Below are 25,123 nucleotides of genomic sequence, written 5' to 3' on the forward strand. Positions count from 1 at the left end.
GCCTGATTGGTTGTCGGCTTTGATGGTTTCCTGGTGGGATAGCTCAACTGACTTCCAACTTGTGCCCAAACACACCTGAGCTGATCACTGATCGTTATTAATCATACATTAGTATGTATTACTTGAATAGATTGCATGCATAACACTGTATAGTCCCAGAGATAATTACAACAAATTTATATTGAACTCATAACTTTTTAATATCTATACTTTGGAGCATCAGCATATAAATACAAAGGGAGGAAATATGTTTAGGTTTACCTTGTGGTATAACAGGCAGTGGTTATTAGTCTCTGTGTTTCATGTCCGTCATTATCCGGGTCAAATGAGTTTAGTTTGTTTTCTGTTTAGAAGTTTTCACCTCTGCTTTAAAGTGTAAGTAAACCCCCCTATCGTTTTCAGCCAAGGAAGCTGCCCATGTGATCAGTTATGACACCAGCCATTGGATGGTTTGACAGTTTGGTTGAGAGCACAACCAATGGGAGTGTTACATTTCCGGCACGTGCCGGAAATGAAACTGTTTTATGGATGGGTTTACTTCCGCTTTAACCACATGCCGACCTGGCCATAGCCGAAAGACAGCTGCAGCGCGGTCGGCTCATTCTGGGAGGGCGTCCATGGACATCCTCCCAGAATCTTGGTCCCGCGCGCCCCCCCTGGGGCGCGTACCTGGGAATATCCATGACCTGGATCTGGCGCATCACGGATCATGGTAAATGGCTGCTGACAGCGGCCGTTTACCACGTGATCGCTCCATCAAATGACAGAGAGATCACTTGTAAACAAACCGGCGTCATGTCCAGTTCCTCTCTCCCCTTCCCGTACCTATTGATACAGTGAGAGGGGAGAGATCAAGTGCTGCAGCGCTGTGGGCTGGATGTGTAGTTCCCACAGTGCTGCTCTGTGCCCATTCCAGCCATTCAGCCAGCCATCCATCCATGCCATCCCATCCATGCTCAGAAATACTCATCCATCCATGCATCCCTGCCATCCATGCTCAGAAGTGTACTCATCCATCCATACCATCCATGCTCAGAAATACTCATCCATCCATGCATCCCTCCCAACCATGCTCAGAAGTACTCATCCATCCATCCCATCCATACTCAGACGTACTCCTCCATCCATCCCATCCATACTCATCCATCTATGCATCCCTCCCATCCATGCTCAGAAATACTCATCCATCCATCCCATACATACTCATCCATTCTCAGAAATACTCATCCATCCATGCATCCCTCTCATCCATGCTCAGAATTACCCATCCATCCCATCCACACCCATCCATGCTCAGAAATACTCATCCATCCCATCCATACTCATTCATGCTCAGAAGTACTCATCCATCCTTCCCATGCATGTTCAGAAATACTCATCCATCCATCCATGCTCAGCAATACTCATCCATCCATGCTCAGCAATACTCATCCATCCATGCTCAGCAATACTCATCCATCCATGCTCAGCAGTACTCATCCAACCATGCTCAGCAGTACTCATCCATCCATGCTCAGCAATACTCATCCATCCATACTCAGCAATACTCATCCATGCTCAGCAAGACTCATCCACCCGTCCATACTCAGCAATACTCATCCATCCATACTCAGCAATACTCATCCATCCATCCATCCATTCTCTGCAATACTCATCCATTCATTCATACTCAGCAATACTCATCCATCCATACTCAGCAATAATCATCCATCCATCCATACTCAGCAATACTCATCCATCCATGCTCAGCAATACTAATCCATCCATCCATGCTCAGCAATACTCATCCATCAATCCATACTCAGCAATACTCATCCATCAATCCATACTCAGCAATACTCATCCATGCTCGGCAATATATCCATCCATCCTCAGCAATGCTCATCCATCCATCCATGCTCAGCCTCCTATACTCAGCCATACTCAGCAATACTCATTCATCCCTACTCAGCCATACCCAGCCATCCCATCTGTACTCAGCCATACTCAGCCAACCACATTCATGGCTCAACCATGCTTAGCCATCCCCATCTATGTCTTATCCATGCTACATCCATGCCACTACAGTGCCTCAAAGTGTAATAGGTAGTCAAATTAGATTTGACATTTATGCCCCTAGAACACCTGACGGTGCTCCCTGCATGTTGGGCCTTCTATGTGGCCAGGCTGTGTAAAAGTCTCACACATGTGGTATTGCCGTACTGAGGAGGAGTAGGAGAATCTATTTTTGGGTGTAATTTTTGGTATGTACATGCTATGCGTTAGAAATATTGTATAAATGGACAACTTTGTGTAAAAAAAAAAAAATGCGTTTTCATTTTCTTTACACATTTTCCAAAAACTTGTAGAAAAAAATGTTCAAAAGACTCGATATGCCTCATAGATTATACGTTGAGTGGTTCTTTTTCCAAAATGGGGTAATTTTTTGGGGCATTTCCATTGTCTTGGTGCTCCAGGACCTTCAAAAGTATAAAAGGTAGTAAAGAAATTAGATGTGTAATTTATGCTCCTAGAGCGCCTGAAGGTGTTCCCTGCATGTTGGGCCTCTGTATGTGGCCACGCTGTGTAAAAATCTCACACATGTGGTATCGCCATACTCAGGAGGAGTAGTAGAATGTATTTTGGGGTGTAACTTGTAGTATGCATATGCTGTGTGTGAGAAATAACCTGATAATATGACACACACAAAAAGAAGAAAAAAATCTTGATTTTGCAAAGAATTGTGGGGAAAAAATTACAACTTCAAAAAACTCCCCATGCCTCTTTCTAAATACCTTGGAATATCTACTTTCCAAAAACGTGTCATTTGGGGGATATTTGTACTGTCCTGGCTTGTTAGGGTCTCAAGAAATGGGCTAGGCCGTCAGTACTTCAGGTGTGCTCAATTTTCAGTGATTGGCACCATTGCTTGTGGACTCTATATATAACTTTCACACAGACCAAATAATATACACTGATTTGGATTATTCTTACCAAAGATATGTAGGCAGTATAAAATTTGGCCAAAATTTATGAAGAAAAATTCTTAATTTGCAAAATTTTATAACAGAAAAAAAGAAAAAAAAATTTTTTTTTTTACCGAATTTTCGGTCTCTTTTCATTTATAGTGGTGATTAAATGCCACCAAAAGAAAGCTCTATTTGTGTGAAAAAAAGACAAATATTTAATATGGGTACAGTGTTGCATGACTGAGTAATTTTCATTAAAAGTGTATGAGCGCTGAAAGCTGAAAATTGGTCTGGTTAGGAAGGGGGTTTAAGTGCCCAGTGGTCAAGTGGTTAAAGTGTTATTGAACCTAAAAACGTTTTTCACCTTAATGCATTGTTTTGCATTAAGGTAAAAAACATTTTCAATTTCTTTGTGCCCCCTTTCCCCATGTGAAGGGGAAGAGAGTGGAGAAGAGATCAGCACTGTGCACGGCTGCATCTATTCTCCCCTCCTTTCCTCTTTACACAGCATTCGAGCAGCAGCCATTGGCTCTTGCTGCTGTCAACCAGATGCAGTGAAGAGGAAGTGGGGGGGGGGGCCTAAGTCCCTCTGTGTAAATCTATAGAGCGTGGCTCCATTGATGCACAGGTCGAGAGCGCTCAGACTATGTTCTCCCCTTAGCCAGCGGCTGGCTATGGTAGTCCTAAAAAGGTGAGAAGCCAAGATCGCCGCCGGGGACCCCAGAAGAGGATGATCGGAGCTACTTTGTGCAATACCACTGCACAGAGCAGGTAAGTAGAACATGTTTGTTATTTTAATTTTAAAAAATCTTTGACTTTAGTAACACTTTAATGGTACAGCTAAACGTGATTTTCATTGTTTTCTCTTTAGTACCAGAAGAATTCATGTACAACCCAGTGACTCGTAGTTATGGAGAGCCACACAAACAAACCGAAGTTTTGAGTTCTTCTGTGGAGTTCGTTGCTTCGTCTGATTATATGGTAAAGCACAATCTCTGTTTAAGCACTGTCAAACTCTGTACACATTAACTAAAAGAACATTGCTATATATTTGAAATGAACTTCAGTTTGTTTTAGAATTATTGGGCTTCTGCTACACATGACCTTGTCTTGGTTAGGGATGTACTATTGTATTACCACTACCCATTCTTATGCTTTTAATAGCGTAAGGCAATCGGCAACATGTTACAACTCCATTTATTAATGTTCACCTGTATGGTCCTGATCTGCAGACTAAAATCCCAGTTAGGTCTACTTAATGGAGCTTCTGGGTCTCTCCAGTCTTCTGTGTCAGCCCCATATACATGTGTGAGGAGTTCTCATGTATACTGTAGAAACACATGCTGAATGCAGCACACAGGCACATCATTAGGACTTTGATTTGATGGATCTGTGAGTCACAATCAGACTGACAAGTAGTAGCGGTAAGATTTCTTCCCTCCACACCACATTTCTTTTGTTTCCATTAGGGAAAAGGCTTGACCATTGGGAAAATGGTAAACACAGAATTTTCTGACTCGGCCCAACAGCGATGGGAAATTGTTTATGGGGAAGCACGAATAACTGGGCTGTGTGAAAATACAATATTAGAGATTGACGTTTGTGTTTTTCTCTACTTTCCTCCACTGAGCAGTAATTTGGCGTGCTAATGCAAAACATTTTGTGCCCTACTACTTAAAAGTCATTGTATATAGTACCCATTGTATACCAGGTAGGAAATGGTCATGTTGGCATGAGAGCATTTTTTTTTTAAAAACCGTAAAAGCTATGTGTATGCTTTGAATAGAGTAGGAAAGGATTACTACCTCTGTTGGATTTTTACTTCTATCTGGGTCTGCGTTTTATAGAGATTTCCTTTCACTTCCAGTCTAGTGAAACTGCTGTCAGCAGGCCAGGAAGTGAGGGGAAATCTCTATAACGGAGGCAGTAATCCTTCCCCCACTCTATTCAAAACTAGAGAACAAAAAGTTTCAGGCTTGACATACACTTTTAAACTTTTGCAGTTTTCAAGAAATGCTCTTATGCCAACAAGACCATTCCCTACCTGGTATGCAATGGGTACTAAACACAGCGACTTTTCAGGAAAATATGTAATGGAGACACCGACGGAAATAAGAACTTGATAAGAGTTGGTCTTCTCCCACTACTAAAAAAAATCATTTTATTTCTGTCCATGTTGCTGTTTGCAGAATTCCCCTCACTTCCTTTCCGATTCAGCAGGACAGGAAAATGATGGAAATTGGGACCATGGGGTCTAATGGGACCCCAGATAGCATGGCAGGGATTCTAATCCTTCCCCACTCTATCCAAAACTAAGAGAAAAAAAATAGTTTTGGCTGGACATGCACTTTAAGGTATGCTGGGCCATGACAGGATGGGAAAAAAGCCATCAGTAGCACCGGCGAGGGGACTCGAGAAGAGGAGGATCAGGGCTGCTCTGCGCAAAACCCCTGCACAGAGTAGGTAAGTAATGACATGTTTGTTATTTAAAAAAAAAAAAAACTCTTTACAATCGCTTTAAATAATTCTTGTAACCATGCTTTTATTCACCTAAAGAATATAACTTTTTTAGATTATGGCTTCTTAGATATGCTTGTAATTTTGTACGTTTTTTTCTCAATTTCATTTAAGCTTCGGCCACCTCCCCCAGCGGTTTATCTGTTTGTTCTGGATGTATCGTACAATGCTATAGAGTCGGGGTATCTACAATATTTCGCTCAGTCACTTTTGGAAAATCTAGACAAGTATGTATTTTTTCTAGAAATGTTTTGTTTATTGAATAGCCTCCATCGTATAACCCATCTCATCCCCTTTGAAATCATAGGAAATATACACACACACACACACAGTTGTTTTTTAAATATATAATATTTTTTTTTTTTTATTGCTAATTCAAATAATAAAACAATACAATGCATTTATATTTCAAATCTCACAAATAATCAGATGTAATTAAAATGTCGACATGTTTCAAGCATAAATCTAACTTCCATTGTCTTTAAACATAAACCTCTTGGAATAGAAGGGGGAGGAAGGGAACAACAGATAGGAAAAACTTCAATTAGAAGAAGAAAGAGAGGAGAAAAAAAATTGGAAAGGGGGGGATGAATAAAAATGAAAAAAACCTATGGCGAATTATGACAAATTGATAAATAATGCTATCAAGAAGTTAACGATAGTTAATAATTACTGATATGTCATATTCTGACTCCCTTTACCCAACTTAGGAGTCTGAAATAATTTCATAATATAATATAGTAGTCTTAAATTGAAGCCAATTTGCCCATGTCTTAAAGTATAGATATAAACTGCTTTACAGAGCTGCTCATTCTGTTTGCTATGAAATAGATAAGCTTATCAATGGTTTCCTTTTTTGGCAAGGTACATATTTAAGCATTGCTATGTAATTATTGATTGTCAGTATATGTATGACTTTTATCTGAATGACTCATACTAAACCATTAATAGCTGTTATTTAAATCCAGCAAGAGAAAACCACTTGTGGACTTCTTTAGAAGTCTGAGTTTTTTTGTACAGCATGTTGTTCATATACCAAAACTGCAAGTATCTAAAGTACTATTAATAACAGTAATTTCACAAGAGAAAAATGGGCCCTTTGGAATATTTTCGGTTAGGTTATACGGTTAGGCTTTTCTTCCACTTTAAGTTATGGCTAGAGGTGTCGTATATTCTTTTGGCATGCAAAGTTCTCTGTAATTCATTCCAAGTCCTTTTGTGCTGTTGTGTACACTCAGTACTGAGCCCATATACTGCCAGTAGTAAATATACCACACTTTAGGAAACCTTGGGTTCACTGAGGTAAGCATTGTTAGTTTTAAATAGTAACTCTAACTATACTTGGAGTCAGTTTTTTTAAAAAACTTTCAAATAGGCATTTAAAAGGGGCTTACTCGCTCTACCGTATCTAAATAAGCCTTTTAAGGGATTTTTTGTAATACCAAGAGTTGAGGTAGGTGAGTGTGACATTACCAATTGTAAGTTCTTGTCCCTGTATCCAGTAGCTGTAAGTAGTGGCGTTATACACTTTTCGTACCTGTGGCCCAGTTCTGCATTTCTTGGTGTTTAAGAATCCCCTGTAGACTTCTATGGGAACAATACATTATACAAAATAAAAGGGGAGTGGGAATAGGGCCCAAGGTGTCCTTACCTTCAGTGAAGGAAAAGGAACAAACTGCGGTTTAACCTAAAATATATCTTTATTAGAACAATTAGTAGAAAAACATTTTAATCATTGAAAGGAAAGCCTAAACAATAGGAGATTGCATAAGTTAAAAACTGACAATGTTGTCACTTAAAAACGCATGCCCATGAGCTCAGCCATATCCCAGTCATCCACACGTGTCAATCATCTCAAGTCATTAAGTGTGACTTATATAGTTTGGATAGGAAAATATAGTCAGCTGAGTCAAAACACAGAGGCAAAAAAAAAAAAAAAAAAGCTCTGTGTTTTGACTCGACTCCAAACTATATGCGGTGCTATCTTTAATGTTTCATGGAAACATGGTGCTGAATGACTAACAGGCTTGTTGTGGATCTATTGTTTCTCCTTGACTCAAGTCGCATGCTTGCATCACAGCGTGCTGCAATTTTTTTTTATATTATCTCTACGATTGACAGTGCTACATCCAGAAATCAAACCTGTCTTGTTCACTAACTATCAGGGATACTTTCTAGCCAGAATTGCATTTATTTGCCTGAGATAACCAATGCTTTTTTCAACATTGTAAAGACTTAATGCAGCAGCTCTATAGGCATATAGGGAGTCTGGAGGTCCATGGTTAAGCACAATACGGGTACCGACTTGTGCTACCAGGGTTTCCCGGAACTCACCTCGCCTAAACACATGTAAGCATTATATATTAAGTCACACTTAATGACTTGAGATGATTGACACGTGTGGATGACTGGGATATGGCTGAGCTCATGGGCATGGGCACGTTTTTAAGTGACAACGTTGTCAGTTTTTACTTTATGCAATCTCCTATTGTTTATGCTTTCCTTTCAATGATTAAAATGTTTTTCTACTAATTGTTCTAATAAAGTTATATCAGGTTAAACTGCAGTTTGTTCCTTTTCCTTCACTGAAGGTAAGGACACCTTGGGTCCTATTCCCACTCCCCTTTTAATTTAACTACTTCGCCTGTTCTGACAAGGAACACCACCCTATTAGGTGAGCCGGTAACCTGTTACCTGAATTGACCAACGATACTGGTCATCAGGACCCTGCCCATTGCGTTTTCCACTACGAACAATACATTATTCTAGAGAGGTTCAAACCCTGACAATAGGTTCTGAAAGGTGAGTAGCTTTGTTCAAATCCACTTACTTTATCCATCCCATCCTTCCTGATCCTCCATTTTCTCTGGAAATGAAGGGCTTTAATATAGCACTCACAGACAAACGGGTGATCTGTAACCACATGAAACTGTAATCTAAGCATGGTTATGATCCATGTTGTCCGTCGTGACACTCATGTCAACTTATCTCTATTTTAAGATTGCGTGGAGATTCCAGAACAAAAATTGGCTTCATAACATTTGATAGCACTGTTCATTTCTACAATTTACAAGAAGGTCTTTCACAGCCCCAGATGCTAATTGTTTCAGATGTAGATGGTAAGTACTTGGAACGTTAAGTGCACCACTGACATTAAAATGAATAATTAAAGGATAACTAAAGGTTCTTTTTTAATTTTTTTTTTTTTTTTTTTTTAACCAACCTGTCATACTTGCCTCCTCTGTGCAGTTAGTTTTGCACATAGGGGCCCCCGATACTCCTCTTCTGGGGTCCCTCACCGGCGCGCCTGGCTCCTCCTCTTCCCGAGTGCCCCGTCGGAGAAGCACTCTCCCTCGGGGCACCCATGCGGGTGCTCTTCCGTGTCTTGCTGCTGCGTCCATTAACACAGACAGCAGGACTCTGCTCCACCCCCCGTCTCCTGCGTCATTTGATTTGATTGACAGCGGGAGCCAATTGCGGTGCTACTATCAATCTATCCAATCAGGACCCGAGACACCGGCTGGAGCGGGTGTGTTTGTCCCCGGCGCAGGAACAATTGCACTACACTACAAGAGGTTTTTCAACTCGATGCATAGAATTCATTGAGGTGAAAAACAGCGAGAGTTTACAACCCCTTCAAGGCTGATATACTTAAATCCCTTGTCAGGCATCCAGCCAGCCCTTATAAAATGTTATAGATAGCCGTGCTTGATAACAACATCTTCAACTGTGTAGGGCAAGGGACTGTCTGATTTGTTATGAACTGAATTAAATAATTAGGTGGGCCCTCAGGTTACATAGTTCTAGTAAATCAAAAGGAAACTGTATACAGATTATGTATAGCTGACTTAATGCAGGCTTCTAACATTTTTAAATGTATTTTGTCATAAGATGAACTTTATTTCCCTGTTTTTTGTTTTTGCTTTTTTAAGCTGCATGCTGGTTTGTATATTGAATTACCCTTGATTTAACGTGTAAACGAAGGATGGGCTACATAATTTAGCCCACCCTTGGTTTAAAATAAACCCAAGAACAAAAATGAATATATATTGCAGATTTCTAGAGTATGCTGTTTTAAATTTTCTCAGACTTTTCTTTATTTGTATCTAGTTATCCTTCCTGTCCTAGGGTCACGAGGCTTACTCGCTCTACTGTATCTACAGAAGTGTTGTCACCCTAGGACTAGAAGTGTAAGTACTACAGGACACCTCTACCTTTTTCTGCCTCCATAACGTGGGAGTGGAAATGCTTTGTTATTAACAGAAGTGAACTGGGCAGGGTGCAAACATTTGATGGTTTAGTTAACAGAGCATAAGGGAGAAAAAAATTGGGTGACTTCTTTGTTGGGTTTATAATACACATTTAAAACTGAGCTCCACCCAAAAGGGGAAGCTCTGCTTGTCTGCCCCCCCCCCCTTTCTGCCGTCACATCACAGGTCCCCGAAGGCTGTGAAGCTGCAAGGCTTCAATGCCGGTTTCCCATAGTCAAAATGGCGGCGCTAGCACCCAATAGCAGATTGAAGAATCTGTTCGGGTGAGGACATTGCTGGATGCCTGGACAGGTAATTGCCCCAATTTAAAAAGTCAGCAGCTAACCTGGAGCTCTTCTTTAACTACTACTGTGCAAGCTACCCATGCTATAAGCACAATGGAGTGGGGGGGGGATTCAGTAAAGCCGCTGCATCCACTTTTCTTTTAATTTATTTTTTTAGAAGAATCGGTCCAAAATTTCAAGCATACTTGTAATGGCATAGGGTACAATAAGTGAGGCACTTCATTACACTGCTCATAATCATAAATGTAGTAAGGGCCCTTGGACCCAAAGAATACAAACATAAGCTAGGTTGGCAATGCAGCGTGTCCCACCTACTAACTAGGCCAAAGCGAACCTCCCTTTTTATTTTCTTATTTTATTGGGGAGAAAACCGCAAACCCCAAATCATTGCATGAAAAAAGAGGGGGGGGGGGCAGCAGAGGGAAGGATAGAAAAGAGGGGGATCAGAGGAACCCAAATCCTATACTCCCATACTGTGGTTCCTGCCAGGACCACAAGGACCTGCGCCACTTTTTTGGCGTTTATCCCTTTTGTTAATGTATTGCACCAAATTCATGAAGCATATGTGACACTTCTGGTCCTGACAGTGACCGTGCAACAAGTTAAGGTAGTTGTTAAAATTTGCCACTATTAACCCAAATTGCGCAAAATACTGCCAGTTTGTATCTTACGAAAGTGGAGCTAATTAGGACCAACTCTCTTCTGGTGTACAGAGAGAGAAACTGGCTCAGACAGATTTTGCAAAAGTGTCTTGCATGTATTTTAAAAAGTGGTGTAGCACGCATGAGAAACACTTTTGCAAAATCTGTCTGCGTCAGTCTTTATGAATTCCAGGGAGTGTGTTCTCTGCATTGCTGTTTTCCATGTATACAGCTTGCTCTTTACAGAGCCCAGGTAAATTTGTAATCTGTGCATATGGCAACTCCTGTCATCTTGAGAACAGATGCCAGATTACTTGATTTTTACAGTATGCATAAAAAGTTATGCTTCAAGTGAGCAAAGCACAGGAGAAAAATTTCAAAATCCTTTCTTGCTGGTATAGATGCCTATCTTTCCTTGATAATATTTACCCTTTGTTCGTGACCGCTATTGGGGATGGCATGTGCGGTTAGTAAAATAACCCATATATGGTGAGAATGAGCTCCTATCAAGCAATTTGAGCCCACATCCTTTACATCTATGCTAGGACAACAGAAATTATGATACCAAATACTACCACGAGTAGCTGCAGCATATGAATTATTGAATAGACATACATTTATTTGGGCCGCATGGATGATCTTCCAACATTCTCAAGAGATTTCAGATGTGTTGGCTGATTTAATGTAGCCATTGTTACTGGCTGGTCATGGCTGGGTTTGGGAATGCCTACCACTCCCCAATTTCCTTTTTTCTTCAATTTTTCCTCTATTTATCTCCTCTCTGCCTCTCTTGCTCTTCCCCAGCCTGCTCATTCTCTCCTGTTTTTTTTTCTTTTTTCATTTCCTGTCCATCTAATTTAATAACCTATTATATATCCATGCCAGAAATTTTTCATTAAAATGATGCTACCGCTTTGCTGCAAATTAATTCAAGTTAATTCAATAGTAATGTTGGTAAAAGTGTCTTCTCTTTCCTGTTTATAATAAAAATACTGTAGGTACATTCCCGCAATGATACACTTGTTGTTTGAGACCTTTTTTTAGATATAGATAGATATATATATAGATATATATATAGATATATATATATATATATATATATATATATATATATATATATATATATCACACATTAAGTAATTGTCAAGTTTTCCATGTACCATATATAATCTTGTGTATATGCCAAAAATATTCTTGAAGGTGAACTTTACCGATAACTTGATAATAAAATGTTCTTTAGCAAGGAACATACATTCAACATTAATAATTATGCTACCAAAATTGGTGTGTGCTGTATATTGCCTCCAGCATTGATCCTGTTTTTTTTTTTGTTTTTTTTTTTGCTGGAGGCCCCCATTTTGCTGAAGCCCAGAGCCCCTGAACAGCAGTAAATCATAAAGTGGAACTACTATACCCATCAGTTTAGTTTCAAAAACGGTTACGTTCCTGGAATGTTTAGTAACTGTTACATTTTGCTTGTGTCCTCAACCAAATTACCTGGTGTCATAACTGATCACATGTGCAGATCAAACAGAAGCAGCTTCCTTGGTTGTAAAGGATAAGGAGGGTTTAATTCCTCTTTAAGGCTGTCGGCAGATCGGCCTCTACAAATTCAGCAGTGTCTAAAAATAGAGAGTAACTGAGCATGTGCAAAACAGGGTGAGACAGTGTATTAGGTTTTGAACAGGCTAGGCAATTATTTTTCTTTATTTTTTTAACTTTATAATCTTTATTTAAAAATGTTTTTCATTAAACATGTTAACATACAATAAGACCCAGCACCACTTTGTATGCAAAGGTACAAAATAATGATTGTATAACATATTCACAATAAATTTCTCAGTTGTCCCCTCCCAAACCATTCAATCCCCTTCCCTTTCATCTCTCCACTCTCAGCCATCCTCCTTTCCTAACTCCACATCTTTCCCCTCAGTCACTCTTCCCTCTCATTGCAATATGTCCCCTCTTGTCTTTATTGCGCTTGTTCTCTGTCCCTTTACCTTTTCCTTTGACATGGGCATTATTTGTCCCTATCCTCTATCCAACCCTTCTTATCCTTCTCCCTCTGTACAAGTGGTTCCTGGCTAATATCTTCCATCTCGTTCTGGGGGGGATACCCCTTTGCCTCCCTCCAGGGTTTCCAGATCTCTTCATATTTCTTTATGCAACTTTGTCTGGTATATACAGATTTTTCCTTCCAAATTGTTGGCAAGACCGATTGCCACCTTTTGTGCTATCCATTTCCTTGCCTGGAATCGGCACCTTCGGATTGCAATCTGGGTATACCTGGGGTTTCCCTCCCCGTCTTCACTCTCTCCCCTTCTATAAGCCCCAATACACAGAGCCTAACATCCAGGTTTGGGGGTCCTCCAAATACCTGACTTATAACTTCCAGCTACCTCCCTCCAATACTGAAATAACTTTGGACACCTCCAAAACATATGGATTAAATCACCATTTCCCCGCACCTTGTACAGCTTGCATCCAATCTGTGGCCAAACATAAAAAGCCTTTGGGGGGTATAATAGGCTCTATATAATAAAAACAGATGTGAAATCCTTTGGGAGGGGGAAGTGAGACCAAGGGGCTCAGTTCGAGGACTCTGCTCCACTGTTCCATTATAGTTCCTACGTCTTGTTCCTACATCCTCCTACCAGGTGGGGCCCCTATCCCTTCGAGGCTCCCCTTCTATATATGCTGATATAGGCTTGAGATGAGGCTTTTTAGGGTTGTTGTATTGATTACCTTCTGGAGCAAAGGAATCTTGCTCCATTCCAGCACCCCCTCTCTAAACTGCTCTCCCAAAACATGCCTGACATGTAGGTACCTACAAAAGGATTTATTTGGTATTGTGTATTGTTCCCTCAGTTCCTGAAAAGATTTCAGAATGTAATCTTTGTATAGCTGGCTAATATACTTTATTCCACACCTTTCCCATTCCTTGATTGTCCCCATCTTCTGGATTTTTCCCAGATTTCTATTCTCCCATTGGGGGGTTTACTCTGTGAATCCCCTGTACCCCAGCAATGTCTTCACTGTATCCCATACTCTTATCATTAAACTTAGTGTGAGGAGCCTAGGAGGGAAAGAACCCACCTTCATGGCTTCCACAAATGATCCATGCAGAGTGTTTTGTAGCAACATTTCCCTCCCTACATATCTTCCTTCCAACCCATTGCACCCTTGCATATACTGTAAATGTGCTGCGAGGAAGTAACTCTGAGGATGTGGAAGTGCAACCCCTCCTTCCTGTCTTTGTAGTTGTAGGGTAAGCAGGCGGATTCTTGCCAGGCCACCTTTCCAGATTAATTCTCTAAAGATGACATCTAACTTTTGGAACCACTTTTGGTATACCCACAATGGAGAATTATGTAATGCATACAGAAGCTGTGGCATCCATAGCATTTTATTCAAGTTACATTGTCCTGCTACTAATAATGGGAGCTGTTTCCATATTTTAATGTTTCCCCTAAATTTTTCCAGAAGTGGGACAATATTTATGATATACTGTTTGGGGGTCTCTTGTAATATTCCCAAATATTTCATTTTGTCCACTATTTGAATCTGAGCAGCCTCCTCAGGCAAAGGACCTTCCAGGGGGTCTATTGGTAACAATGCAGATTTTTCCCAGTTTATGGTAAATCCAGAGAATTGTCCAAAACTTGTAATTATTTCCATTGCCCCCAACAGGGAAGTATGCATGTCCCCCATAGTAGAAGGTCATCGGCATATAATGCCACTTTTTCTTCCACTACTCCCCTGCTAAATCCTCTTACTCCCAGGGAGGACCTGAGAACCACTGCCAGAGGTTCGATTGCGAGGGCAAAGAGCAGGGAGGACATAGGGCACCCCTGTCTCGTCCCCCTTAGCAATTGAAATTTGTCTGAGTATTCACTATTCACACTCACTTTTGCTTCTGGCATTTTGTATAGCAATTTTATCCAGTTAATAAAGCCCGGGCCAAATTGAAACTCGGCCAGGACCCTCCACAAATATCGCCATTCAAGGCTGTCAAAGGCCTTGGCGGCATCCAAAGACAAAATAGCCCTCGATCCACCCCCCATCGGCCAGGACCTGTAAATTCAAATACACGCTTCTTATATTTATGCTAGTAGATCTTCCAGGGATGAATCCCTACTGATCAGGATGGGCAAGTTTCTACATGACCTTGTTTAACCTAGCTGCCAAGACCTTCGCCAGGAATTTTATATCTGTATTCATAGTTACATAGTTAGGTTGAAAAAAGACACAAGTCTATCCAGTCCAACCATAAATAAAATATATCAAACAATCCCATACACCCAATCCTATACCCACAGTTGATCCAGAGGAAGGCAAAAAAACTCTAGCAAATCACGATCCAATTTGCTACAGGAGGGGAAAAAAATTCCTTCCTGACCCCCAAGAGGCAATCGGATTTTCTCTGGATCAACTTTACCTATAAATGTTAGTACCCAGTTATATTGTGTGCATTTAGGAAAGAATCAAGGCCTTTCTTAACGCAATCTACTGAGCTGTCAAGAACCACCTCTGGAGGGAGTCTATTCCACATTTTCACAGCTCATACAGTGAAGAAACCTTTCCGTGTTTGGAGATGAAATCTTTTCCTCTAGGCGTAAAGAGTGCCCCCTTGTCCTCTGTGTTGACCGTAAAGTGAATAACTCAACAGCAAGTTCACTATATGGACCCCTTATATATTTGTACACATTGATCATATCTCCCCCCCCCCCCTTAATCTCCTCTTCTCAAGAGAGAATAAATTCAGTTCCTGTAATCTTCCCTCATAGCTGAGCTCCTCCATGCCTCTTATCAGTTTGGTTGCCCTTCTCTGCATTTCTCCAGTTCCCCGATATCCTTTTTGAGAACTGGTGCCCAAAACTGAACTGCATATTCCAGTTGAGGCCTTACTATTGATTTGAACAGGGGCAAAATTATATCTCTCTCTGGAGTCCATACCTCTCTTAATACAAGAAAGGACTTTGCTTGCTCTGGAAACCGCAGCTTGGCATTGCATGTTAATATTGAGCTTATGATCTGCCGAAACTCCCAGATCATTCTCCACTATGGATTATATGTATGATGCATGCATATTCTTAGCCCCCAAGTGCATAACTTTACATTTATCAACATTGAATCTCATCTGCCACATAGTCGCCCAAACATCCTGTAAGGACTTTATTCCACTGCATAGTTTGGTGTCATGTGCAAAGACTGAAATGGTACTTTTAATCCTGGACCCTATATCATTTATAAAGGTATTAAAAAGTAAGGGGCCCAACACTGAATCTTGGGGTACACCACTGATAACCTTAGACCATTCAGAGTAAGAATCATTAACCAATACTCTCTGAATTCTGTTTTTTAGCCAGTTTTCTATCCATTTACAAACTGATATTTCCAAGCCTGTAGACTTTACCTTGCACTTTAGCCGTGTGTAGGGGAACTGTGTCAAACGCTTTTGCAAAATCCAAGTATATCACGTCCACAGCCACCCCTCTGTCCAAGGTTTTACTTACCTCTTCATAAAAATAAATCGGATTTGTTTGACAACTTCTGTCTTTCGTGAACCCATGCTGAAAATATTTTTTTTCAGCAAAAACTCATCTATGTGGTCTTTTATTAAACTCTCCAGTATCTTCCTGACTATAGAAGATAAGCTAACAGGTCTAGAGTTACTTGGTAAAGACTTTGTTCCCTTTTTAAATATGGGCACCACATTGGCTCTACGCCAAGCCAGTGGTACCATTCCCATCATTAATGAGTCCCTAAAAATTACAAACAATGGCTTTTAAATGACAGAACTCAATTCTTTTAGGATCCGTGGGTGGATGCCATCTGGTCCAGGTGCTTTATCGACCTTTAGTCTGTCTAAATATTTCTGGACCATATCACTTTTGAGCCATTGTAGATCGTTTGGGGCTGTGTCAATACCACCCCCATTATGGACTTGAGCTCCCCCATGCTCCTTTGGATACACAGAACTGAAGAATTTATGTAATAAATTTGCTTTTTCTTTGTCCCCAGTCACCCACTCTAGATTATTTTGTAAAGGGCCTACATGCTCAGACTTGACCTTTTTACTATTAATATATTTGAAGAATTTTTTGGGGGTTTGTCCTATCTTTTGCAATCTGTCGTTTGTCTAGGAATTTTTACGTCCTTGATTTTCTTTTTACATGTTCTGTTATATTCTTTGTAACATTTAAACGACAATAGTGTTCCTTCATTTTTATATTTTTGCTCTTTTCTTATTGTTTATAGCTTTTTTATATTTGGCCGTGAGCCACGTAGGTTTTATTTTTAACCTTTTAAACTTATTGCCCATGGGAATATACTTTGCAGTGAGTTCACAAACAGTCTTTTTGAAGAATTCCCATTTCTGTTCTGTGCCCATTGATGCCAATATTCCCTCCCAGTTTAAGTTCTGGAGAGCAGCCCTCATCCTTACAAAATTTGCTCTCAAATTTAAGTGTGTTTATCTTTCCCGTATGTGTTTTTTGCTTACAGCTAACATCAAATGAAATCGTGTTTTGGTCACTGCTACCCAGATGTTCCTTTATATGAACAACTAGTAATAAGCTCTGCATGGTTTGAGATTACCAGGTCCAACAGAGCATCATTCCCAGTTGGGGGCCTCAATAAACTGGACCATAAAATTTTCCTGTAATAGTTTTATAAATGTTTGCCCTTTAACTGATCCAGCAGTGCCTTTTCTCCAGTCAATTTCCAGGTAGTTAAAATCCCCCATTATTATCAGTCCAAATCCTCCCTATCGGTTTCCGAGAGGGCTGGGATTACTAGACCCCTAAAGAAAACATCCACTTCTTCCCCCATCTCCTGCCGGCAGCTATACAGATGCTCATAATGTTCTTTGAACTTATCTACAATTTCCAGTGAGAAGTGTGAGAAGAAACCCTGCCCACTCCTATACTAATCGTGGGGACCATAGATGGGGGTGAATTTGCCTTGACAAAGTGGGCCCGCATTCGCCCTACCCTTTCCCCCTCCCCAAAAGTATTCTGCCTCTGAAAAAGTTGTTTATTTGTGAGTGTGAGAAGAAACCCTGCCCACTCCTATACTAATCGTGGGGACCATAGATGGGGGTGAATTTGCCTTGACAAAGTGGGCCCGCATTCGCCCTACCCTTTCCCCCTCCCCAAAAGTATTCTGCCTCTGAAAAAGTTGTTTATTTGTCCTTGGTCCGTTTTTACATTTTTGACACTTGCTGTATCATTATACCACGAAGGAAGGCCTTCAAAGTGTCCTAAATTACCCCCACAGGGGCGGTTCCTCTATTCAAGTCTACGAATTCTCTTAAAGCCATTAAAACCTCATCTGGGTCGCCCATTAGTTCCATCCAAAAGGGGCTTATTTTCTACTCCCCGGTGCGGAAATTCTCCCTTACCTTTATTGACACTGTCATCGGGGAGTGATTTGAAAGACGTCTTGGCATATAACTTACATTTTTTATCACCTGTAATGCCTCCTCGTTCCCCAATACTAATTCTGGAAAGAGTGGAGTGTGTCCTGGAATACTGCTGGACTTTCGCACTCTCCGTATATCTATTAGTCTGGCCTTTCCCAAAAATAGGGACAGGCGATCATCAACTATAACACCCCTCTGTGTTCCCTGGGGGAACCTATCCACCTTCCGGTCTATGACCGTGTTGAGATCTCCCATAACAACAAGCGGCACACCCAGTTTCTCCATTAATTTGTACAAAATTAAAGAATTGAAAGGAGGAGGAATATAAAAATTAGCCAGCACATATGTTCTATTCTCTATTGAACAATATAGATAACTGTAACTACCCAGTTCTTCAGTCTTAATCAGCCTGCAGGTGAACATCGCCCCAGATCTAATCAGAATACACGCCCCCCCCCCCATAGAAGGAGGTGTGAACTGAATGATACTGGGTTCGGAAATCCCTCCCCCCCCCCCAACCCAGCTGCGGGATAGAGACATTGGTGAGGTGCGTCTACTGGAGGCAGAGTAATCCCACCCCATATATTTTTGCTACAGAAAGGACTGCAGTTTTTTTTTATGGGGCCTCCCAAGCCCTGGACGTTCCAAGAGCATATAATTAACTTTTTCGCCTGCATAAGATTAGCCTTTTAACCATTTAGTGTTCAACAAATGCATATATTATAATATAAAATCATGTGATTTCAATATACTTTGTGTAATCTTACTTTAGTAACCAATACCCATTCTTATCATTCTATTTCTTCTGTGATAGTTACAGTTCTACACATACACCTTTCATACCAATCACTCCATCTGTGTCACATTCCCACTCCACTCACCACCCCTTTGGGTCCTCTCTGGGGGCTTCCAAAGTGACCTTCCTATGTGCTCAGAATAAAAAATATTATTTCCTTTTGTGTATAACCCCCCCCCCCCCCCCAAAAAAAAAACTCCTACAAATAATAAAAGAAAAAAGAGGAAAAAAAAAGTTCTCCCAAATCCCTTTGAAAAAGGGGGCCGCATACACATTACTCCCCTTAACCTAAATGCAACCCCCCACCCTGGCTCCTTAATGTGCTAAATAAGTAATCAGCTGTGCCCTTAAATCACCCATGCAGTTATTTATTATACTTCTATCTTTGAAACGTTATTTTCAGGTTCTTCTATAATCTTCCCTCATGGGATGCCAGCTACACCGCCACCCCCTCCAGGGAATAAAAAAAAAACAGTCTCCCCCAAGTCGGTCACCCGCAGTCTCGCTGGGTATAACAGGGCATAGGATATTTTTTGGTTGTTGTAGCTTACGTTTAATTCTCAGAAACTTAGCCCTCCATTTTTGCAGTTCCGATGAGAAATTTGGATAGATGGATACCCTTGCACCTTCGTAGACAATATTGCCCATTTCCCTAGCCTTCTGTAATATGGTTACTCTATCCTTATAAAAGAGCATTTTTACCAGGAGGGATCTTGGGTGACCCCCTGGTGGAGGAGGTCTAGAGGGCACCCTATGAGCTCTCTCCATGGCAAAAAATCGTGAAAATGTGTCCTTTCCAAATAGTTCCTGGAACCATTTTTCGAGAAATATCACAGGGTCGGGGCCCTCACTACGCTCGGGGAGCCCCACGATCCTTACATTTTTCCTTTGCATCCTGTTTTCCATGTCATCCATTTTTATCTCATAATTAGCCATTTGTTCTCTTACAGTTCATATCTCCTGCTTTTAAGGGGGTTCAGGTCATCCTCCACTAGGCTTACTCTCCCTTCTAGGGAGGTAGTGCCTAACAAAGGTTAGCTCTTCCCTGATGATTTTAAGCTGGTCAGACAGTTCACCCAAAGATGTCCTACAGGAATTAATTGCCTGCAGGACCACTTTTAGTGTTGGTTCTCCCTCTGCTGAGGCTCCAGTCAAGGGTTCTGGGGCATCCTGGATGTCCTGGGTATCCTCACCTGCAGGTTTCAATCCTGTGTGATTTACCACTGGTGCTGTTATAGCTTGCTGTTGACCTTGGCTTTTCCTCACAGCTGCAGCCCCGGTATGCACCTTATATTGCGCTTGGAGGTTCTGTTGCCCTCCTTTTGTGGGGGTCTGAACCGGGGTATGGGCAAATTTCTCTAGTTTGGCAGCCGCCTGGTTCCCGTTCACACTTCGTTGTGACTGGGTACTGGAGCTGGCACTGTCCTGTTGTGCTGAGTCTTCCCCTCTCTTCCTCGTCATAACTATGTTTTATAATGACCCAGTCCTGACTCCCCACCTTAGGACAGGGTGACGCTTACTCCCGAGAGAGAGGGAGAAAAAAGGGAAAGGCAGGATAATGATAAAAGTGATGCTGCAAAAGTCCAAGGGGGACCTCCTTAAATCCCCCCCCCACCCCTTAGCTGCAGAAAACTGGGTATCCCAAGTACAGGGTGCAGAGTGCTAAATATCCACCAGGTGTCACTAAAGACAAAGCCTAGTCTCCTCTGATAGCTGTATTGCAAATGCTGGACCCATGTTTCAACTTTGAGGCTTCTCCCCTCCATGGTCGGTATCCCAGCTGTGTGGTCTCTCCCCTTGTTGAGCGCTGGACCATTCATACAGCACGAAGGTATACAAAGGACGGTGGCGGAGGGTACTGCAGGCATGCCAGCAGCTTTCCTCTCTCTCCGGCCCCTCAATTCCTCTATAGAAACCGGGTTCCCCTGACGGAGCAGCGGGGCAGCCCAACGAGGCAAAGCATGGCGAGGCAGCAGAGCGGCTAAATTCAAGGTGGGCCATCCCCACGCTACTGCATCGGCTCCATCTTACAGGATTTCTTCTGGAGCTGCGGTGGAGCTAGATCACATGCGTCCACACTCTAGAGCATCCGGTCACGCCCCAGCAATTATTTTTAATGTTTTACATAGCTATACCTACAAAAGTGGCCAGCCTGAAGTGATCTGGCAGGACTTGATTTTCTCACTAAAGTTCCCCTTAAAATATTTACCATTTGACTTATACAGTATCTCACAAAAGTGAGTACACCCCTCACATTTTGTAAATATTTTATTATATCTTTTCATGTGACAACACTGAAGAAATAACACTTTGCTACAATGTAAAGTAGTGAGTGTACAGCTTGTATAGCAGTGTAAATTTGCTGTCCCCTCAAAATAACTCAACACACAGCCATTAATGTCTAAACCGCTGGCAACAAAAGTGAGTACACCCCTAAGTGAAAATGTCCAAATTTGGGCCCAAAGTGTCAATGTTTTTTGTGGCCACCATTTTTTTTCCAGCACTCGCTTAATCCTCTTAGGCATGGAGTTCACCAGAGTCTCACAGGTTGCCATTGGAGTTCTCTTCCACTCCTACATGACGACATCACAGAGCTGGTGGATGACCTTGCACTCCTCCACCTTTCGTTTGAGGATGCTCAATAGGGTTTAGGTCTGGAGACATACTTGGCCAGTTCTCCATCACCTTTACCCTCGGCTTCTTTAGCAAGGCAGTGGTCATCTTGGAGGTGTTTGTTGGGGTCAATATGTTGGAATACTGCCCTGTGGCCCAGTCTCCGAAGTGAGGGGATCATGCTTTACTTCAGTATGTCACGGTACATGTTGGCATTCGTGGTTCCCTCAATGAACTGTAGCTCCCCAGTGCTGGCAGCGCTCATGCAGCCCCCAGTCCATGACACTCCCACCACCATGCTTGACTGTAGGCAAGACACACTCGTCTTTGTATTCCTCACCTGGTTGCCGTCATAAATGCTTGACACCATCTAAATCAAATACGTTTCTCTTGGTCTCATCGGACCACCGGACATGACTCCAGTAATCCATGTCCTTAGTCTGCTTCTCTTCAGCAAACTGCGGGCTTTATTGTGGAACATCTTTAGAGTAGGCTTCCTTCTGGGACGACAGCCATGCAGACCAATTTGATGCAGTGTATGATATATGCACTGACAGGCTGCCCTCACCCCTTCAACCTCTGCAGCAATGCTGGCACCACTCAAACGTCTATTTCCCAAGGAGAACCTCTGGATAAGACGCTGACCATGTGCACTCAACTCCTTTGGTCAACCATGGCGAGGCCTGTTCTGAGTGGATCCTGTCCTGTTAAACGCTGTATGGTCTAGGCCACCGTGCTGCAGGTCAGTTTCAGGGTCTTGGCAATCTTCTTATAGCCTAGGCCATCTTCATGTAGAGCAACAATTCTTTTTTTTTTCCAGATCCTCAGAGTTCTTTGCCATGAGGTGCCATGTTGACCAGTATGAGAGAGTGAGAGCGATAACACCAAATTTAACACACCTGCTCCCCATTCACACCTGAGACCTTTTAACACTGAGTCACATGACACCGGGGAGGGAAAATGGCTAATTGGGCCCAATTTGGACATTTTTCACTTAGTGGTATACTCACTTTTGTTGCCAGCGGATTAGACATTAATGGATGTGAGAGTTATTTTGAGGGGACAGCAAATTCACACTGTTATACAAGCTGTACACTCACTACTTTACATTATAGCAAAGTGTGATTTCTTTGTGTTGTCACATGAAAAGATATAATAAAACAGTTTCAAAATTGTAAGGGGTGTACTCACTTTTGTGAGATGCTGTACCATGTATCACCTTGTATACGGTAGGTATGTTCTGAAACTGCCACTACTTGGCCACCATGTATTATCTTTTGTAGATGGCTTTTTTTGTTTATTATAGAACTTTAATAATTTGAAATTTAACTAACATTCATTCTCAAAATGTATGAAAACAACATTTAGAATATCCTGTAATAGAATTGTATAGACCTCAGGGCCCATTCAAACCAGGTGCAATGGGACTGCATCGGGTAGCCTTGTTGTCCTATCAGGTCAGGTTGTACCACTACATTGCTGTGATGTGCGCTGAAAAGTATGGCATGCCATTCTTTTTTAGTACATTACAACGCAGTCTACCACTTTGCACCATGCTGTGGCCAGTAGAACTTGATGAAATGCCATATTTCTATAAAGTCTGCTTAAAAAAAAAAAAGTTGAAGAGTGCAATGTGCTTGCACTGCCGCACACCAGCAGCAGCCCTCAGTTATTTAAGCTTTAGAATCTATTTTTTCCTGACATGAGAATAAAACTAACCAAAAATAGGTGACTGTTTCAGTTCTGTACCTGCAGTCTAAGCAACTGTTTCTATATATTTAGGAAGAATTCAGAGAACTTTCTGCTTTTTGTGACCCTGTCTTTTTTGTTTGCCTGCTGCTTAGTTTTTCCACTTTCTGCCAAGACTGTCAGTGCCAAATTTATTAAGGCTCGATTCACACTGCCGTGACTTGGGATCCGACGTGTGAGACCTCAGGTCACGTGACATGTAAAATCCCATGTTCGTCAATAAGAGCTGTCTTAATTGGCACCACTGAAGTTGCTCCGACTTTCCTGTACTACTTCAAGTGACTTCAATCTGACTTGTGCCCATAGACGTTAATGGAAGACGTATCCTCATCTAAATTGATGTGATTTGGATCCAACATTACAGGAACATTACACAGGCATTCCTGAATTTGCTTCAAGTCGCCTGGCAAAGTCGCCTTGTGTAAATCGTGTGACTTTCAGGTCGCGGCAGTGTGAACCGAGTCTAAAGGGAGTAACCACTGGCAAACGGATAAACCGAGAACTTTCTTCTCTTCCCCCATCATTATATTATATTAAAGTGGTTGTAAACCCTTACATATACCCAGCAAAGTGACTGGCCTCAGGTGATACAGAGATTAAACAATTCCTCTTCCATAAGGTGTACCTGTCTATCTGCGGTCTTCTCTACATCTGTTAAAAGTGCAGAAATGATAATGCTTGTCTGAGAGTTAAGAAAATAGAGGACAGAGAGCTGAAATCACACTCTCTGCTGAGCTCAGTGAAGAGAACTCTGAGAGCTGATTGGAGGGAAAGGACAGCACAGTGGAACAGAGCTGAGGCTGTCAATCAGCTGGAGGTCCCTCTTCTTTTTGTTTTTTTTTTTTTTTGTTTTTTTCATGTGTAAGGTTTACAACCACTTTAACCTAAAATGTGTGTAATAGTAAAGCTTCTGTTGGTATATAATGGGCTAGTTTTGCATTGTTGTTAATCCTGCTCTTTTTAATTCATATTCTATGTGGCTTAGACCTTGCACATTTTGTAGTTTTTTATGGTATATCTAAAGTAAAAACTAGAGTTTGGGGGCATGGCCTAGCAATGGAAGAGGTGAGGACGTTCACCTCGGAGCTCTGCATGGGGAAGCCCTGAGAACAGCCCGTTGAACTGCCAGAGAGAGCCGGACTTCATGCCAGGGGATCGTAAGTATCCGCTGGACTTGGGGCTGCAGAGGGGTCCCAAAATAACCCACTATTTCCTCTGGCAGCACGCCTCTTCCTCCCCCGCTGCCTCAGCCAAGATGGCGCTGCCACGAGTTCCCCCGGCGAGCACCACTGCTCATCTCAAAAAGAACAAAGCTATTGCGAGCGGCGATCAGCCCGCTCGGGGTGACAGATCACCCTCTCCCATACTGTCCCCTGTGATCCAGAACTCAGACCTTAAACCCAGCTCTGGTCATGCAGGGGAGACAGGCAGCAATGCAGAGGGTTCCATTCGGGACATTATGGCAGGTCTGCCCACCAGGCAGGAGCTGCAGGAAATGGCGACATCTATAATGAATGCCCTCTCCAGGCAACTGCATGACCTGCGCCAGCAAGTGGATACAGTGGAGGAGAGGGTCAATGTCCTAGAATCCTCCACCACCGATGCCCGTATCACCTCCCTTGAAACGGAGCAGTGTGCCTTCCGCCGCCATCTTGTGGAAGTACAATTGAAGCTAGACGATAGAGAGAACAGAAGCAGACGAAACAATCTGCGCCTACGTGGCATCCCTGAAGCTACCACGGGACCAGATCTGCGCGCCACTGTAGTGGCCATCCTGAACCAGATTCTGGCAAAACCGCCGGCACTGGAGCTGGACCTCCTCACAGGTCTACGTATGGACCCTCTGTCCTGGTGCTCTGGGTCATGCTACAGGGTGTC

At 42.0% G+C, this 25,123-nt stretch overlaps 1 protein-coding gene across 2 annotated transcripts in view; it reads left to right on the forward strand.

Moving 5' to 3' along the window:
• SEC24B (SEC24 homolog B, COPII coat complex component) overlaps window positions 1-25,123 on the forward strand; it is a 124,753-nt gene that overhangs the window by 46,502 nt on the left and 53,128 nt on the right. For both annotated transcript variants that reach the window (XM_073602251.1, XM_073602260.1), the window contains 3 exons: window positions 3,820-3,929; window positions 5,580-5,692; window positions 8,466-8,584. In XM_073602251.1, coding sequence (XP_073458352.1) covers window positions 3,820-3,929; window positions 5,580-5,692; window positions 8,466-8,584 — 342 coding nt within the window. The remainder of the gene's footprint in view (window positions 1-3,819; window positions 3,930-5,579; window positions 5,693-8,465; window positions 8,585-25,123) is intronic.

Source organism: Aquarana catesbeiana, linkage group LG01 (genome assembly GCF_042186555.1).
Source record: "Aquarana catesbeiana isolate 2022-GZ linkage group LG01, ASM4218655v1, whole genome shotgun sequence".
Classification (NCBI taxonomy): domain Eukaryota; kingdom Metazoa; phylum Chordata; class Amphibia; order Anura; family Ranidae; genus Aquarana; species Aquarana catesbeiana.